At 45.5% G+C, this 19,878-nt stretch overlaps 1 protein-coding gene across 1 annotated transcript in view; it reads left to right on the forward strand.

Annotated features, from left to right (window-relative positions):
• LOC147718436 (heat shock factor protein 3-like) overlaps positions 1 to 19,878 on the forward strand; it is a 227,264-nt gene that overhangs the window by 165,139 nt on the left and 42,247 nt on the right. Inside the window, exons 9-10 of the mRNA XM_086918351.1 lie at positions 7,675 to 7,923; positions 9,842 to 9,947. Coding sequence (XP_086774477.1) covers positions 7,675 to 7,923; positions 9,842 to 9,947 — 355 coding nt within the window. The remainder of the gene's footprint in view (positions 1 to 7,674; positions 7,924 to 9,841; positions 9,948 to 19,878) is intronic.

The raw sequence follows: 19,878 nt of genomic DNA on the forward strand, positions 1-19,878 counted from the left end.
TGTTCTTGTGGTTGGAGTGTCTGCCATTCATTGCAGTATTATCCTTCTACCTGTGTTTGGTACTCTTTTTTAACAAGCATACGTCACTTTTCTCTTGTAACACAGTTTGCTACCTCATACATTTTGTTTGCTTTAGATACTGTCACAAGTACCACCATTGCCAACGTAACGTTTGTTCTTGTGTTTGCCATATATTGCAGTATTATACCAAAACTTGTACTTAGTACGCTTTTGAAAACCAGCACACGTCACTGTTTCCTCATGTAATGCACCTTTTGCTTCCTCTTGTATTTTGTTTGCTCACAATTGTCACTTTTGCCTCATGAAACTTAACGTCTGCTTTTGTAATTTGTTCACTCTAATGTTCTCCTCGTGTATCAGATCTGTTCCTTTTGTGAAGCCCTCTGACACCTTCGGGTAAAGTCCGCGCTATAAAAAAAAAAACATCGCATAAAATAAATAAATTAATAAATATATGCCAACTTTACACATGCCATAAGAGGCATGGACATAGGACCAGGCAAAAAAAGCAGCTTATAGCTGTATTTGTGAGCCCCATAGGGGAAGACCAAAACTACGGGAGCGGAGCTAGTTAGCTTAAGGCTGTAATTGTCATCTCCCCTCTGACAGGGGGAGATCAACCCGACGGGGAAGAGGAGACAGTTAGCTTCGAACTGTATGTTTAATCTCCCCTCTGACGTAGGGGGAGATCAAACCGACGGGGGAGATCATCTAGTTAGAACACCGGACTGGGAACAAAAACCGGCCCTGGCAAAGTGCTTGCTCCAACCGCCCGCCCCCTTACCCCCCCATTGGGCGTTGGGGGTGTGACCGAGCGCTGTGCCGGGGGGGGGGGGGGGGGTGGTTTTCGGCCGATTTTGTTACAGGGCCAAAAAGGCCCTGTAACAAAAACCGCCCCCCACCCTTGCGGCACACCAGGGGATGGCCTGGTGCCCGCAACGGCCAGTCCGGCCCTGATTTTAAACACGCACCTTCACTGGAGTAAAACCAAAAATTTACTTTTAGATAAACAAGCGTGGATAAGGGTTTCAAAACGCCTTTCTTTGTCCATACAGCGGCGCTGCAGCTGGCTAGAAAAAGAAGCTGTAGTCATTGGCAAAGCCGAAAGAAAACCAGCGTTGTGAAAGCAAATTGCGCTGTTAAATTATTAAATAAACGAGCGCGGATACGGGCTTCAAAACGCCTTCCTCTGTACGGGCAGACTTAAAAAAGGCATTGGCTTCAAACCTTTTGCCTTAAAGAATTAAAGAAGGCAGGAAAGAAAGAAGGCAAAAAAGAAAGAGAAGGAAAAAGAAAAAGAGCAGAAAGGAAGGAAAAAGACAAGGAATGAGAAATAAAGAAAGAATGAAAGAGTGACCCCAGTGTGTCTGCTCTCTCTCTCCTCAATTATTTGGTAAGTACTTTGTACACCCTACAGTTGGTATACTGGTGTTCCCCTGGAAGTCCCAAGTATGTGGTATGGAGGTACCCGGGGCAATGGTACACAAGGGTTCTCCCATGGCTGCAGCATGTATTGGTCCACCCATGGGAGCCCATGCAAACAGTGTCTACGTGTCTGCCATAGCAGCCTGCGTGAAATGGTGCATGCACCTTTCATTTTAGATATAAGGTTTTCCTTCTATCCCATGTACTGCACTTAAGACCTATAAGTTACCCCTAAGGTATCCCTTACAGCCCACAGGCAGGGTGCATGGTTCTAGGTATGTGGGTACCCCCTGCACGAGCAGAGGTACCCCCACAAACTCCATTCTCTGGACTTTGTAAGTGTGGGGCAGCCATTTTAAGGTATGTAGTGGACACTGGCAACTCGAGATGCCTAGCTATATAATAGTTTCTCCTAACCTGGTCATGTTTGGTATTAAACATGTTGGAATTGTGCAACTACGCTGATTCCAGTGCTAGTTGCATGATGCATTGTACTGGGGTGGGGGGCTCCTGAGAGGACCACCCTGACCTACCCGGGTAGCCTTGCAAGGTCTACCTGCCAGCTCGTGCTGCTGCTGACCCCAGATACTGTTCTGCCCCCCTGCTGATGAGGTTAACTCTGGCAGGGGAAGGCCGAACAAAAGCACCTCCAGACTGCACTGAAGGGCAAATTACAGTACACGAGCCCTTGGCTCCCACTCTGGTGCAAAACAACACAAAGGACGGGGGAAACCATCCAGTCTTGCTCCTCCCCTGGGAGATGCCGAGAGCTCCACCAGGTGGCAGCTTGATTCTGCCATCTTGAATCTTGGCTCCTGGGAAGCATTTCACTGGTTAGATCCTCAGAGTAGCGTCCCTAACCCACTCTGATAGGTGGCACACATCAGAAGGTGTCCTTTCCCCTTTTTGGGTTACTTAAGGGCTCTCCTGAGGGTGGGACCTTAGATTTGTCCTGAACTTCTCCAAGCCCTGCCTGAAGACACTACTGCTGTTGGACACTGGAACTTTGCTGCTGGACCAAGGAGGAACAAGACTGTTCTTGGTGGGAACTGCAACTTTATCCATCTGCTCCTCCAAGTTTCTGCAACTCCCTGGCTGTGCATCCCTCAAGTCTCCCAGTACTCTGCCTGCATCCAAGCAAGAATTAATCTCCTGTGGAGTGAAGGAGTCTCTACCCTGCATCTGAAGGCACCTCAGCGTGGACTACCGGCTTGGTGATCCTGCTGTCCCATGGACACCTCCTGCAACACAGGTGGTTGTTTGTTTGCTCCCCAGATGCCTGAACTATCATCCCTGCAACTTTGGAAACTGTAATCCCTCTCCAGCCGACCTAAACCGCATCCCTGTGAACTGTCTGGCTGCCGTTGCCAAGGCTTGTCAACTGTCCTGAATGAAGATCTTTGAGCTCCAAGATGCCCCTACCTCAAGCATCCCACAGCTCCAAGTGTGTTTTCTTTCCTGCACTTCCTGTGACTTGGGCGTCCATCTTCTGTGGGCTTCAGAAGCCTGCATGTGACTCCCTATGCCGGCTGCCAGAGGCTCCTCCAGGGGTCTCCAGCAATTCCTGCTGGCTCTCCTGCGTGCAGAGTGCTTGCTCTGCCTTACCCTTGTTGGGTTATTCCCCCAAACCTTGCTGGTCCCGCATCCTGCCGACCACTGACACTCCTGTATTCCTCGACCGTTGTGGGACAGCTCATGGACGGCTCCTGCATTATCTCCGGGACTCCACAGTTGCTACATCAAGCAAGTACCTCCGACAAGGGGTGTCATTGTGCTTCTCCTCCACCTGGACACCTCCGGGTGGTTTCCTTCTGCTTTCAAGTACTTCTTGACCATAATTCACGTTTTGGTTCCACCGACCTAGTCCACGTGATGCTGTAGCCACTGGACTTCCAAGATCCTCCATTAACCTCAGCTGGCAGTTCCGACACCACTGCATACCTATGCAACTGGGCTCCCTGGTGTAGGTATCCGGGCTCCAGGGTATCACTGGGTGGAATGGCTCTCCAACCTTCCTTGATCCAACTGATATCCTCTGGGTCCTTTAGGAATAGTCCTGAAATAGTAAAATACCACCCTGACTTTGTCTGTGTTATCCTATGGACATTTGACTCAGTGTAGCACCTCTGCACCCAGGCGCCTGGGTTCCCTAGCTGCTTACTCATGGTGGTTCCGTGCTTCCCCTGGCACCATCTTTGGGTATCAGCCTTGTTTGGTTACTTACCTCACATCTCAATATTTTTAGGTCTCGCCTGAGCCAGGGTGAATGCGCTGCTCTGCGAGACATCTTGTAAGGACTTCCATCTCTGACTACACGCACGTTTGTGTGTTTTTTTTATTGCTCACACGCTATTGGCCTTTGCGCGCGTCTTTCTAAGAAAGACGGCAGGCAATTGGCCAAAGGTGCGTGCATGTCCCGCCTTCTTTCTCCCCTGGCCTAGGGAGCGAGCAGCGGCCCGCACTTTTTTTGCTCATACGCTATTGGCCTTTGCGTGCGTCTTTCTAAGAAAAACACCACTGGCTGGCTTTTAAAAAAATTCCTTTTAGAGCGCGCGCACCACTCCCGGGCTTGTTAATGGGTAGAAACGTATGCAGTGTAAGAGGCACATCTGGTTAATTCTTATCTTTTAGAAACACTTGCATTTGAGATGACGTCATTGATCCTAGAATGGCCGCTCTGCGCCTGCATCCCTCTCATGTGTTCACAACTATTGGCTTTTAGATTACTGTATCTTTAAGCTCAAGGTATGTGCATGTGCTTAGGCACGTGTGGGTTCGCGCGCGTCAGACAGAGGCAATGAACCCGTCAAAACCTGCTTCATATGAAGGCACAACAGAGGCCACACCGCACATCTTACAGGGTTTGGAATCTGCTTTACAAGGTTTGAAAAGCTCACTTTCACATTCTTACTCATCTACTTTACAAACGTGTGGTGCTGATGATGAATGACACTGGCTCTCCCAGGGCGGGCGCTCTGCTTTCTCAATCAGTTGGATCATGTGTCGGTGGCACTTTCAGCGAGCACTGTTCAGCTGCGAGCTGTAGGGATGAGTTAAAGGAATTATGGTCTGCTTTCAGCTAGATTCCTCAATTTATTTCCTCAGTAGTTGAGTCTCTGGTTTCGGGTTTGCTGTTTTGAGCCCCCAAACCGCTGCCTCTCCGCCCCACGCTGGCCGCCTCACCCCCAACATCACACTGTGCACAGCTAAAATCTGGGATCCAGGCCAGATGTTTCTTAGTAGCACAGTGCAATCATGCGCTTGCCTTGCAAGTGTTGGGTTTCTGGCCACCTTTTGAGATTTCAAGCTTTGTTTTTCATAGACATTTTGTGGAGCCAGCACAGAGCCGGCAACTTTTTTGCGGAACAAAGCTCAAGTGAAAAATCTTTTCAGGTTTTTTAAAAACGGAAGATAAAGCCCATGATTATGGAATGTAAAGTTTCCACTGCGGTGGATGCGCACTGCTTCCACCTTGAATTATAGCATGGGAGAACGCGCCTTCAATAAGTTCGAAGTCAAAGTTCTGAGGGATAGGCGTAGTGCAAACATACCTTTTATTCACTGTCAGAGAAAATAGTCATCTCTGCAAATTGACAGTTTAACCGCTGGGAAAAGTGCTTTGGTACGGTCAGCACTATCATTAAAGAAAATCATTACTAAATGTAAAGGTCGGAATTCCGTACAGATGGCAGAAATGAAAATATGAAAACTATTAACTTCACTATTAATTAACTAATTATGAATTAATTAATTAATTATTAACTATTAACAATATGAAAACTATTAACTTGTAACCTATTTGGAGATCCGCGATTTTAAAGTAAAATCATTGCTTTATTTTAGGTGCCTCCCACTTAAGCTCCATCTACGTCAAAATACATGAATGATAAAAAAAAAAATCTCCCGATTTTTTTTTTTCAAAATCTCCCACTTTGCGGTTTGAAAATGTATGGGAATGAAACATATGGTTGCACTCGCCAACATATACAATGCATGCAACGATGAAACCATGACATAATAAGGGTAATTTGATTAAACACAGCGTCGCTTGTGTTAAACTGCTTGCCATAGGCGCTACTAAGCTTCTGTCTCATATCTCCTTCTGGAGCTGATCGCCCTGACCCAGGTTCCCCTTGTCTGAAGCAGCTCTCCCTGGTCTCTATCTTCTAGAGATGTCCCCCTCCTTCACCCGGTTCCAGTGTCGGACACAGTCCCCTGACTGTGCTTTTTTCCCAAGGGTCCCGTCCTCCAATGCCCCTGCAGCTTTGTCCTGCAGGGCCCGCTCCAGCCTGCTCACACAGTTTAGAATACAACATAATACCTGTAATGTCCTAATTGCCTATCGATTCACAGCGCTGGCCTCCTGCTGGGGTTGTATTATCCACAATCACTGTGTTAACGGTGCATCTACTCATTTAAAGACTACATGCACCAGAGTGCACCGTGGACATGTTACTTTTAAACTCTGTGAGTGTAACTGGCCGCTTCAGAGGGAGCTGGACTCACCTTAGTTCTGCCTTGGATCTGCTGTGTGACACAAATAACACAAATTCTGTGAGTTGGTGTTAAGTTTAACCTTGTGTTCATTCACAGTGGCCTGAAGGTCAGAGCTGGGTTGCTGTCCAATTGTCTGTCTTTACAGTGAACGCATGATGTAACTGGGAAAGACACTTGACAACAGGTGTATCTCCCTTCGCTTCCAAGCAGCGAATTAACAATATTTATCTTGGGTGTGTTTGGAAGAGCAAAGCAGGAAGGATCATTTTCATTACACAACATTTGCTGTTCATCAACACGTACACATCATGTTACTCAATTTCCTTTTGGCAATTTATTACTGTGGGGCGTGCTTGCCACACTGGCGCTTCTGCACACCTTACACTCAAGGTACAGGAAGGCGATCCAACATCGGCCAACATAGCTTAAAAACATAGCCAAAGCCAATAACTTTGGCTAAATACTTATAACACCCCAAAGGCGAGGCCTATTGGCTATGTCAATGCTTGTTGTATATGGTGTCCTGTGTGTCCGTTTACACACTCCACCACACCCCACACTACCCCAATAGGGACCCGTGTATTTTCCTGTGCTTACCTACCTGTTTTAAAGTACTTCCTTATGTGTATTGATTTAAAAAACATATATTTGCATTTGTTTTTAAAGAATAAACACTTAAATCACGAGTGTGAGATATCCAGGCATCAATACACATTGACAATCGGTGATAAATAGAACAGATAGCAACATCTCCCCCGAACAAGGGCGTGTCTCTCCAACGCAGGATGACATAGGTGCATATACTGGAGGCCCCTTCAATATCCAGCAACAGATCTATCAACAGTCCAAGCATTACAACAGTTAAGGCTCATATCCCAGACAGGCCTGACCCCTCCTCTTATGTGTATTGATTTCTACGGGTAGCAGATATACAAAATAGTTCTTAGTGTTGTGTTTAATAAATACAGAAGTACTTTGTTTCTTTCTTGTGTGTAAGCTTACTGACTGACTATTGTGTTAATGCACCGGCTTTACACCCTCCTGACGAAGTCCTAACTGCTCTCCAGAGCTACCCTTTTAGAGCTTTGGTTGTCATGGACCACTACAACTACCACAAGGCTTGACTGAACTCAGTTTCGGGTACCTTGCCAATAGGTGTACACCATGTACTGAGCCAGCCTCCTATAAATATTAACCAAGTTCCCATAATAGAGAAGAAAAGTCTAGTTAACTGTAAGACCAAGTCTCCATCGATGGTAGCTTTAATATTGTGCATGCCACCCTCTTCCCCAAAAGAGCCAGTGGATTGGGATATTAGGTTTCGTATTACACCCTGCCTCTTTTAGTGTATTGTCAAAATGAACTTTTTTGGAACAATTTTTTTCTTTTTGTTTGCTGCATTGTGGGGTTTGAGCTATCTGCCCACTATAAAGCGATAGCAATTGAACTTAAAAGGCTTTGCCACAGTTGGAGAGCTGTTTCTATCTAATAAAGTGCCAGTCCTGCACATGAGAATATGAATTTAATGAAGAAACCAGTTGGTTTAACAGATGAGTGTCTATTTTTTCTGTTTGATTAATGGTTTGCTATTTGGGTGTAAAGATCTTTTTGTGGTAGGGAGTGCTTCACATTAACTGAACAATTGGTATACAATAGAGGAGTAAGTCAGAAATGAACCACGAGTACAAGAGATAGTCGGGTTAATGACTTACATATTTCCTTACTTTTTAGGCAGTATCTCTCGAGCCCAGGACACTCTAAATCATTAGGCAGTGTGTCACAAGCCTCTGTTACGGAGCAAGGATCCCCAATTCATTCGCAGCAAATCACTAGCAACGCTGTGACCACTGGTGGAACAGAAGGTGGCACACTGGAACTGCCCTCCCTTGTGGAGAGTGATGGGGAGGACTCAGACGCAGTTATAAACTCTATTCTGAAGGAGAGCACCTCAACAACCCAGAGTGACATAATACTAGACAGGTAAGATGTCTATTGTGGGTAGATTTAATCTCAGACTAACGGATCCAAACTAATGCTAATTAAAGTTCTACAGTTTTCATTCTATATTCAATGTAAACGTAACCAGGAGACGGTATACTATCAATGAAGTGTCGCATCAAAAGCAATAGAGGTTTACACCTCTGTAGTTGAGACCAAAGCCACCCCACTGTCACGTGCCTGCTGTTCACAGCCTTTCAGAAGTTGAATATGTTCAAAACTCTTCCTGCAGAAGTCAGTTCTGTACAACAAGAAATCCAACAATGTTTGATGAGATCTACCTTGCTAGTCATTGGTGATTAATTAGTTCCGCATTCCAGTTCAATTGTTCACGCCTCGAGGTGAGCTAGTAATTTGGGGTGGATTGTTCCTGTTCCAATAGGGCCAGAGCTGATTTGCATATGTTTCTTCCCAAAGTGACACAATGGCTTCAAAACAATTGTGTACAGACTTAGAGATGACCAGTGGCTGATATCAAGTCAAGCATTTTTCCATTTCCTCATTTGTTGCAAGGTATCTAGCTTGCTAGTCAGTTAACCCAAATAATCAACCAGAGCCGCCATGGTCCCAACTGCTGCGGGTTACAGAAAGGATTTACTATGTTCTAGTGGCATTGTATGGTATTCAGGCGCTTACATCGAAAACTGTGGCCAAACAAGAAGTGAAGGCTAATTCTGTATTCTTCCGCATTTTCTTTTTGTGTTGGCTGGGTTCACGTACCTTGACATACTGCTCGCCTCTCCGCTGTCTAATCTCTTACTAATTGCTGCTCTCCAGAAATGTTCTGAGACCTTCTTGCCTTCCCTCTGCTAGTGTTTACACAAAAAAGGGGAAAATGGAGAATAATGTGTTTGACCCTTAAGTTATTTTTATTTTTAGAATGTGATAGCCTCTTGATGCATAGGAATATGACGTTAATATAATGTATGTCCACGTTGTCCATCTATTTTCATAGGTATCCTCCATTCTTCCACTGTAGATTCATTCTTGGACCTGCTTAGTTACTAGTCTGGGGTATCCAAAGTAGTTTTAGGAGTACCGCCAACTCCTAAACAGTGATCATCAGTTATGATACTGGTGGTGGTGTCTGGTTATCACAAAGCAGTACCATCCTGACTCGTATAAAAGTACAGATTATAGGGTTATCCTGAGGGATGTTTCCATTAGCTCACTCAAGTAACGTGTTATTCCAGTCCTGTCCGTTTTGGCACTTGTTTGTATTGAGAAGTGTATGACTCGCTCAAAGTGTTCTAAGAGTGCCACAAACCACAAAATACGTACATGAGTTTCACTTTAATTCATGGTATGTATGTTTTCTTCAGAGTTCTAAAAATTGGGCATGAAGTCAGTCGTTCTGGACCGGTGTTGGGCACCCATGTTCTAATGAACGAGAAACCAATTTCCCCTCCGTTGTGTTTAGTTTTCCGTGAGGCCTGTGGTGATTTCACAAATATCAAAACACATTATTGAACATGGGCCTGCTTAACAGGATGACAGCACATGTTGGCAGTATCCGATTGATTGTTGTTGTCACTCATACAAATTCTATTCTGACAGTAAGTTGTCAATTTTTCAATTACTTAAATATGGTTTGTAGGTAGTATCTAATTGATTGTAGCGGAAACTCATACAAATTCTGTTGTGGAAGGAAGTTTCCCATTATTCAAGAACTTAAATATGGTTTACTCTTGTTTCTGAAACTATCTTCAAGAGGAGGAAAGCAATGTGAAATTTGAATTTTGGGGTCGAGGGGGTCACAATGGTTAAAGTATAATCTCCTTCTGCTTGTAAACTGCTCATTGATTAGGCGCCGTTCAGAAGAATCTCATGTGCCATTCTCTATTGATAAATACTTTGTTGTGAGAGTCGAAAGTGCTTAGTAATTCTGTTTAACTTTTAGGGAAGAAATGCAAGATTTTCTAGACTGCATTGATGTGAGCCTTGAAGAGTTACAAGTTTTGTTGTCCAAGACCAAGTACAGCCTTGATACTGAACTCATTGACAGTGTAAGTCTTTTTTTTTATGTTATGATCTTTTTATAGAAAATATTTAATATAACTGTCCTAGGCAGTATTATGGCCCGTATCAAAATGATTCATGCACTTAACATTGGTAGCACCTTGCAAAGCAGTGAGCGCTACGACACCCATCCCCCAAAACAAATGTTCTCTTCATCAATAGTCCTAAGGCCTGAATTAGTAAGTAGATTATCGAGAGGTGACTAAAAATTTTTTAAAAGGTACAAGAAAGGAAATGAAGGACAATGTTAGTAGGTAGGCTTCCAAACATGGACGTCATTCGCCAGGGCTGTCAGCTGGATGTGTTCCCTTTCATACATGTGTATATATATAAAAAATGCTATTGTGGTACTGTATACCTACATATACGTAAAAAATGCTACCATGAACGATAGCACAACATAAGGTGGTTACACCAGTAATAATTATCACGATATATATAAGTTCAATTGTTTAAAAAAAAAGTTTTGGCATGATAACGGTGAGAGTGGGGGGAGTGTTGCAAGATATTGACAAAGCAATTTCCATGTGATTGTTATGACCATCAGTACGATGGCCTGAATTTTTAGTGGGCGCTTTTGATTGGAAGATTGTTACTCTCTCCTGTCTGTTTTTACTTTTCCCCTTTGGTTTTACGGATTCAAAAGAGGTACCGATATTATAATAAAAACTTACCTCTTTATATGTTAATAACAATAGACTGTTGCTGATCACATTACCCTGACGAAGACCATAGACCTGTATAGGCTCTTAGAACGGTCAAAACATGTTTCTAATTTGGACTTCTAAGTCTAGTGATCCATTGTAAATCACGATAAGACCCCTACTCTTTTAAGTATCCTTCTAAACACCGGGAGGTATTTGTTAAATAAAGGATTGTCTTGAATATACCACTAGATATATTTTATATTGAAAACTATCCCCCAAAGAAACAGGACCACGAGTAATTGTCCTGAATTCAAATTTAAAGAACTCCCAGGGACAGACTAGCTTCCCTTGGTCAAGTCCGCCTAGGTAGTATCTTACTTACCCAGATGTGAGAGGTCATCCAATGATGAAGTTTGCCTCAATAAGTTGAGGTTGCGATGACTTCACAAAAATCTTTTGATGCCCTACTATTAGAATAAGTCAAATAAATAGATGAAATTTGACTAGAGTACCCGAAGTACTGCTGCTATCTGAAGGTGTCCTGGCGCTGAGGTGAAGACCTAGCGTAGATTTATGAAATTGTGTGTATTATGAGATAGTTTGTGAAGAGCCAGGTTTTTAATTCCTTCCTAAAGGTCATCAAAATGGTAATTTGTCTCAGATGTAATGGAAGTGCGTTTCATGCCTTCTGTCCCCCCACGTACCCCCCCCCCCCCCAAGTTAGCTTTTTTTCACTAGGAGCATTGTCACAAATTTAGCGTCTGATGACCGGAGTATTCTTTTTGGCGAGTACCAGCGGAGTTGTTGCTTTAGAAAGTCAGGCCCTGATCCATTTAGAGCCTTGAAAACCAGACACATGGCCTTAAATTGGGTGCGCTTTCTGACCGGTTGCCAGTGGAGTTTTTTAATGGATGCTGTGATCGATGCATACTTAGGAGTTCCTGTAAGGAGTCTGGCAGCAGCATTCTGCAGCATTTGTAGTTTGTTCATCGATCCTTCTTGAAGCTTAAGGTAAAGACCATTGCAGTAGTCCAGTCTGGACATTACCAGTGCTGTGACCACTGTTTGTTGTGCATCTTTAGAAAGTAGGGGCATTATTTTTTTACATGTTTGAGAATGAACGAAGTGGTAGATGCCACTGAATTAACCTGGCCCTTGAAGCTGAGTGTCATCAATCCAAACTCCCAGGTTCTTCACCTTCCTGGTCGGAGATGGCAGCGGACCAAGGGAGTTCGGCCAACAGTTTGGGGTCCAGAAAATGGGACTGTTGCCAAAGAGCACAATCTCTGATTTATTGGGGTTTAGCTTTAAGCAGTTCTGTGCCATCCAGTTACCCACTGCGTACATGCAGTCCTGTAGTCTGGTTGCGGTGTTGTGTAGCACTTCAGGTCTTATTGCAACCTCGATTTGGGTGTCATCAGCCTTTAGAGATTTACTACTTTCTATGATGTCTAAGGATGCGTGATGCCACTTCTGGCATGTTGGTGAATCTATGTCCATGCTAGCCTAGATGTGAACATGAAAGCTGGCACTGTGCCTTTTAAGGGCCTTAACTTTCCTTCGGTGGCCCATCCTACCCAGAGATGATAGTTTTTTTTTCTATCTAAAGTAATAAAAGGGAAAAACCCCATAATTGTTTTTGTCCAGGGAGGTAGATGGGGCTGCTTTTAAAGAAGATTCTCCTGGACGAGGATTAGATTTACAGCCAATTTAACTTTATCTATCTATCTATCTATCTATCTATCTATCTATCTATCTATCTATCTATCTATCTATATATAATATATATATATTTTTTTATATATGTATGTGTATATATATGTATATGTTTGTGTATATATATATATATATATATATATATATATATATATATATATATACACACACACCGCTACAGAAAAGGAAATCGCTCTATCAGAAAATACCCAAATTTAACCCGTTTCATTTTTTAAATGACTTTCCAATTGTGGCAATACATATATGATAAAGTGATTAGAAGTATTTGTCACAAACCTCTCTTTTTAAAATGGAAAAACGAAGGAAATGAAGGTCTATTGTAAAACATAGACTAAGCAGCTAACCCATTAAACTGACACTGTGTCTTTAAGGGTTCGGCCTTGCTCTTGTGTCCCATCATAAACCAGAGGCGATAGTTAGGTCAGTATATTTTTTCCAGTCAGCAGGATCATGGAGCCCTGAGCTCAGCCTTTTCTGGCTTTATTGTTCAAAATCCTTTTTGAAAGCTTTTCTAAACATTTTCCGCCAACGTCATTTGGCACTATGGCAATATTCCAGCTTTTTCTGACAGGAATTGTTTTGAGCAGTTCCTGTCAAAAAATCTTTCACTTTTTCTGAAGTGCCCTAACTGTAGTTAGACAAAAATCCCAGCCAGACCCTCACAACATGTGAATGGTATGCCCTCTTGCAGACCATCATCCAGAGGATTGCAAATTCTGCAGGAAGATGTCCAGGCTCATCTGCTGGGGCTTCAGGAGAGGCTTCAAGACCCCGCATCAGGATGGGAGAGGCGATCACTTGCCAATTAACCTCTGCACACACTTCCCTTGCTACAGACTACCCTAGCAGTAGATATAAAGAGATATAAGTAGATATAAAGAGTACCAAAAATCATGAGAAATATTATTCACTGTCTGTCAAGACCTATGACGTTGAAGACTGATACTATGGTGCCTTACTCGCTGTCAAGAAGAGGACCTTTGCAGTTGACGTTGAGGCAAGAACCTCCTTCGATGGCGAGGCCTCTATCGACTTCGAGAAAATCACCATCAACGTTGACACAAAAAGAGCAATTAAAGCCTCTTTCGCCTTTGCGCAGACACAAAACTTCCGCCAACAGATCTAGCACACCTAGACATTCCTTTTCCCCAAGGAGATCCAGATCTCATTTAAGGCATCGCAGACGTTATGGCAGAAAACGGTCTTTTCACATTCTCCAAAGTCACTACTCAACCATCCACACACACTACTCCCTTTTCAATTAGAGATTATTCTCCAATGCTTTCGGGCTCCCCTCCTGCTAGCGTGTCACTGAATCGGGGGTCTGGTTGGAAGAAGTATTCTCCCTGTCATCTAAGGTACCCTCTGGGTGCGCATATTCCTAAATCCGTTATTGGGATCAGTATGGGTTTATTAATACAAGGTGTTTCATACCAAACACCAAAGGCTTCAGTGAAACCATAATGTAGTTAGGAAACTCGTTTTGGCCAGTGCCCATGTACATACCTTCCTTGTTCATTTGTAATATCCAGCAATGGAACTAGACTTTAGAGTCCTGTCTGCTCCTTCAGATCTGTTCTCGCATATGCTGTAATGCACCCTGCCCTTGGGCTCTGAAACCTACTTTAGGGTTAACTAACATCTAGTCCATGCAGTAACTCTGGCATGGCACACAAGAGTTTACCATGTCGTGTTTTAAAACATGGTTTACACAATGTCATGCAGCCTGCAGTGACGGGCTGTATGGAATAGGTGTTCAGGTCCGTCAGAGTGGCATACACTCTGCACCCCTTAGGGACCCACTTTAGCACCCATGCTCTAAGTACCTGGGGTACCATTTACTAGGGACTTAGGTGGTACAAAAGTACTTAACCAATTGTATAACAATTAGACCTCACCTAGTTTTAGGGAAGGAGCACTGAGGTATGGTTAGCAGGCTTCAGTGCACTGTCAGTCAAAAATCAGCATCAAGGAGTTATAAAGGGGGCTAAAAGTGTGTGAGGGGATGAAACTGTAACAAACGCCCAATTTTCTACAGTCACACCCTATGACTGTGGTTGACTTTAAGTGGAGAGGAGTTACTGGCCCAAAGAAGGTAGTTGTGTCCCCTGCTATCCCAGTGGAGTGTTTTCTGGGCAATGATGTGCAGACTTCTGGTTGGGCCGGAGTAGTGAGGCGGATCCTTTCAGCCATGCTGGGTCTACCGTTAGGGATGTGTGTGTTGCAACCAGAGCACAGAAGCCCCCGAGAGAAAGTCGAGGGATTCTGGAGCCGGAAACTGGACTAAGGGCTAGATGTAGGTAATTTCTATTTACTGATTCCTAAATACCGAATTTTACTGATTCGGTATTTAAGAATCGGTAAATAGAATGTAGGTAAACAATCGATAAATTTTACCGATTCGGTAATATTTGTTCTCTTCCAGGGGATCCTCATCAATAGTCATAAGCATTAGAATATTCCCGCCCATGCGCGGGACCCCGGAAACAATATATTATATGTGCCCCACATATATATAGACATATATATATAAATATATATATATATATATATATATATATATATATATATATATATATATATAAAATAAGCAATTGCAGCCAAATAAACCGTAGAGCTGGAATATGCTGTGAAGAATTTCCACCATACATGTGTATTTGCATTAGAAACATGAGAAACAAACCAATGCTTGTTTAGAAACTGTTTTAATGCTTAGAAAACAGTAGAAATTCTTATAACACACTGTAAGCATATACAGCTCCCAGGCTGCATTGCAAATACCCAGTCTAAAAAGACTGAAAAGCTAACTTGTAGCTGAATGTACTAAAACTGACGCCGTGCCTTTAAGGCACCTCTGCCCCTAGCTTCCCATCATGCCTCAGGGGTTTCAGTTAGGTCAGTTGTTCTTTCCGGCTCCTTCAGGAAGGACCCTGGATACACAGCTCCACACTTTTCTGCCTTTTTCAGTCAGAAAATCTTCTAAAGAACAATTTTTTGATTTACTTTGACTTTTAACATCAGTGTCAAGTAAATAACTGCTTAGCAGTCGATTTTTTTGTGAGGTTTTCCTGTCAGGATGCCCACATTATTTGATAATTGCCCTTCTTGTGGCCACAAGAAGGCAAAATCAGACTCTCATGAGGTCTGTATTTTATGCTTGCCAGAGGATCATGATCCTAAAGACTGTTCACATTGTAGAAATCTGTCTGACAGGACTCTTAAAGACAGAGAGAGGAACAGGCTCTATGGTCTGGCCCAGAGATCCATGAGGGGAAGATCTACAGAGAGGAAGAGTTCAAAGAGAACCAGAACTCACTCCAAAGGCAAGTCAGAGCGTCCATCAACCTCAGCACCGGGCTCGGCGCTGAAAAAACATCATCTGATGGACAGTTTGAGAGAAAAAACTCCGTTGACGTCGGGACCGGCGACGACGAAGAAAGCTCCGCAGTCGTCAACTAGGCGACGATCGGCGTCGAGAGAAGCCACAAGATCACAGTCGACGAGAAGATCGACGTCAAGACATAAGTCAACTCCGCCGTCGTCAACCAGGCGACGATCGGCGTCGAGAGACAGATCACACTCGCCGTCGTCTCCACATCGACAGGCTTCTAAGAGTGTGACACCTCCGCCGACGTCTCCACGGAGGCGCTCGGCGTCGAGGAGCAAGAGCCCCCTCGGACGCTCGCCGTCGAGGAAGGGATCATCGTCGACGGCGCGTCGGCGCTCGACGTCGAGGATGTCCGATCCTCCGCCGTCGCCACATGTCAGGTCGACGTCAAGAGCATCGTCGACGACAGGACAACGTCGTTTGACATCTCCGTCGCCGACAGACCAACGTCGGTCGACGTCGAGACCTCCGTCGACGGCAGGGCAACGCCGTTCAACGTCGAGACCTCCGTCAAAGGCAGGACGACGCCGTTCGACGTCGAGGGAGAAGACTCCGTCGTCGGCTCATCATCGCCGATCGACGTCAAGGGACCACAGGTCAACGTCGAAGCGTTTGACGTCGAAGGTTATCACTCCGTCGACGCCGCAGAGGCGTTCGACGTCGAGGGAAAGACTTTTGAGACGTCCTCCAACACCGGTGAGACGGAGATCTCCTTCAGTGCCTTCGACAGTTCTAGTGACACAATCTGCTTCTCACCATTCCTCCTTGAGTACCTCTGGTTCATCGAGGTCCTCTTCTAGGAGTAGGAGTCCGGTGCAAAAGACACCCCAGCGACGGTATATCACACAGGCAAGACTCTCGCCAAGATGGTATGGTCCGTTGAGTAAATGGAAGGATTCTGGAGCGACGGAGAGACTACGAAGATACTTAAGTCCAGACCACAGGTCCCCTCTTCAGCAGCTGGCAGAAGAGGCAGACAGACAGAGTCCTACCAGTCACCAATCACGCTCTCTCGAGAGGAGAGCAGAAAGGTCGCATACCCCCAGGGTCTCCCGATCACCAAGGAGGGAGCAACCCAGATCTCGAACACCGAGAAGGAAGGTGCGGACTGAGAGATCGAGATTCCCTCGAAGGGAGCATCAGAGAAAATCACGTTCTCCTCGAAGGGAAGAACGACCGAGAAGATCACCAGTGAGGAAAACTCACTACAGAAGAAGGAGAACTCCATCATCCTCTTCTTCATCTTCATCTAGATCTTCTAAAGGGGATTACTCTCCAACGCTGGCAGACAGCCCTCGCTCCAGAGCTTTCCCGCTTGACGACGTCAACACGTATCTGGACGTCTTACAGAGTGGGGCTCACAAACTTAATATAGAGATGGCTGTTCCGGAGGTGTCCACTACTGTGATTTTTGAGACCCTTCGTCACAAATCATATACACGGCCTTTACTCCCATTGGTTCCAGGGATAATGGACCCAATCAAAGAGGTTTTCCTCACGCCAGCAACGATCAGGGCGGTACCGGCACGTATCCAGAAGAAATATAGGCCGGCCGACTCAGATCCTATTTTTGTTAAGGGAGAGCCTGCGGCGGACTCGGTCATAGTAGCCTCAGCTAAAAAGAATCACAGTCGCTCCTTCTTCTTCGGTCCCTCCGGACAAAGACAGCAAGACGCAATATTCTTGGGGACGCAGGGTATGCAGCACAGCAGCTTCATCCCTGAAAGTCTCTAGTGCATCAGCCCTTCTGGGAAGGTACGATAGAGCCCTATGGGACTCCATGGAACGATTCAAAGAGAAATTGCCCAAGGAAGACCAGAAGGACTTTGAGGAGACAGTGACGGAGGGCTGTTTGGTGGCGAACCAAATGATTAGTTCATCAGCAGATAACGCCCTTCTAGCAGGACATGCCTACTCACATGGGGTATGTGCGAGGAGATCTTCTTGGCTGCGTTTAACTGGTCTCAAACCAGATGCCCAGCAGCGCATCCTCAATTTACCTTTTTCCGGATCTTCACTCTTTGGGGAGCATGCCGATCAGGAAATGACCCGCATGAAGACAGAGTTGGACACAGTGAAGGCGGTTGGTCTGGAGAAAAGGAAAGAGCCGTTCAAACGACGCTTCAAAACCAACAAGAACCGGGGAGGCCAACAGAGGGTTCAAACCCCTCAATGGTCTCAAAACAAGCCACAAGGGAAGGCGCAATACAGAGGAGGAAAATCGGGCAGAGGCAGAGGCGGACATCATCAGTCCTCTACCACGCCTAGAGGAGGCAAGGCCTGAGCAGTGGCTTCCTCTGGCGCCGTTACCCACTCCAGTGGGAGGAAGTGCTTCGCAACACCTGGCAGAGTGGGTCAGCAAAAGATCGGTGGGTGCTGAATATACTGCGCAATGGATATGCGCTACGTTTCCGGAAGAGACCACAACCGATTCCTCCAAAAAAGACTCGCTCGTACCATCTAAAACTCCTCAAAAGGGAGGTGAACGTCCTCTTAAAGAAAAACGCAATCGAAGAAGTACCCCCATCCCAAAGGGGGAGAGGAGTGTATTCAAGATATTTTCTAGTCCCCAAAAGAGACCAAGAGGACAAGTTCAGACCGATTTTGGATCTTCAAACCCTCAACAAGGTGGTGGTCAAAGAGAAGTTTCGCATGCTGGCACTTCATCAGATATGTCCTCATCTACAAATTGGAGATTGGATGTGTTCGGTGGATTTACAAGACGCGTACTTCCACATTCCTATAACACCAGGTCATCGGAAGTACTTGAGATTCCTGGTAGGGAACAAGCATTACCAGTACAAAGTGCTTCCCTTCGGACTCAAATCCGCACCAAGGGTATTCACCAAGTGCATGGCAGTGGTAGCGGCATGTCTACACAAAAAAGGTCTTTGTGTACCCATATCTAGACGACTGGCTCCTGAAGAGTCCGTCCCCTCGTCAAGCCACCAAAGACTGTCACCTGTGTCTCCAACAACTACACAGGCTCGGCCTCCACGTGAACACAGAAAAGTCGGTCCTGCAGCCCACGCAAACTATCCACTATCTGGGAGCAGTTCTAGACACAAAGTTAGGAAGAGCGTTTCCTTCGCAGGAGAGACTATCTTCCATGGGGCAGAAATGCATAAAGTTACTTCAGTTTCCTCGTCCAAAGGTGCGAATAGTGGCATCTCTATTGGGCTCCATGGCGTCCTGCATCTTCCTAATACCGAACGCCAGGTTGAGGATGCGGCCTCTACAAGAGTCTGTGGAAGATCAGTGGGACCAAGCGACGGGAGATTGGGAGGATCGAATCATCCTGTCTCAAGCAGCATTGACCTCCATACAGTGGTGGACTCGCCCTCGGAATGTCCTGCAGGGAGTCCCTTTTCAGCAACCTCTTCCTTCGCTGTCTGTTGTAACGGACGCATCTCTAGAAGGCTGGGGTGCTCACATGGGTCATCTTCAGCTTCAAGGTCGTTGGTCGACCAACCTCCAGACATACCACATCAACATGCTGGAGCTTCGAGCAGTTCATCTGGCGCTCAAAGCGTTCCTTCCAGCAATAACAACGGACAAAATCCTGGTTCAGACGGACAACACTACAACTATGTTCTATCTGAACAAGCAGGGAGGAACTCGATCTCGCCCTCTGTCTCTGGAGGCCCAGACAATCTGGCACTGGCTTCTGGCTCGGGGACTGTCGGTGGTCGCAGTGCACCTTCCAGGCGAGCTAAACACAAAAGCGGATGCACTCAGCAGGCACTTCGAAGATCAGCCAGACTGGGTGCTAAACGACGAAGTAGTCGAAGAACTCTTCCGTTGCTGGGGTCGTCCAGACATAGACTTATTTGCGGACGACGAAAACGCCAAATGCCACGCCTTCGCGTCCAGGTTCCACCGGCCAGGGACGCAAGGGAACGCTCTCCTGCTGGAGTGGACAGGAATGTTCGCCTATGCGTTTCCTCCTCTGGCACTGATTCCGAAGGTGGTGGCCAAGCTCATCAGATCGAGCATGGACATGATCCTAATTGCTCCGGATTGGCCGCGACAATGGTGGTATCCAGACCTGTTACATCTGTCGCTGTGTCCACACAGACGCCTGCCGTGCAGGCCAGACCTGTTGAGCAAAATGAACGGGAGGATCCTGCATCCCAACCTCCCGTC

This window comes from Lissotriton vulgaris, chromosome 4_1, assembly GCF_964263255.1.
Source record: "Lissotriton vulgaris chromosome 4_1, aLisVul1.2, whole genome shotgun sequence".
Lineage (NCBI taxonomy): Eukaryota > Metazoa > Chordata > Amphibia > Caudata > Salamandridae > Lissotriton > Lissotriton vulgaris.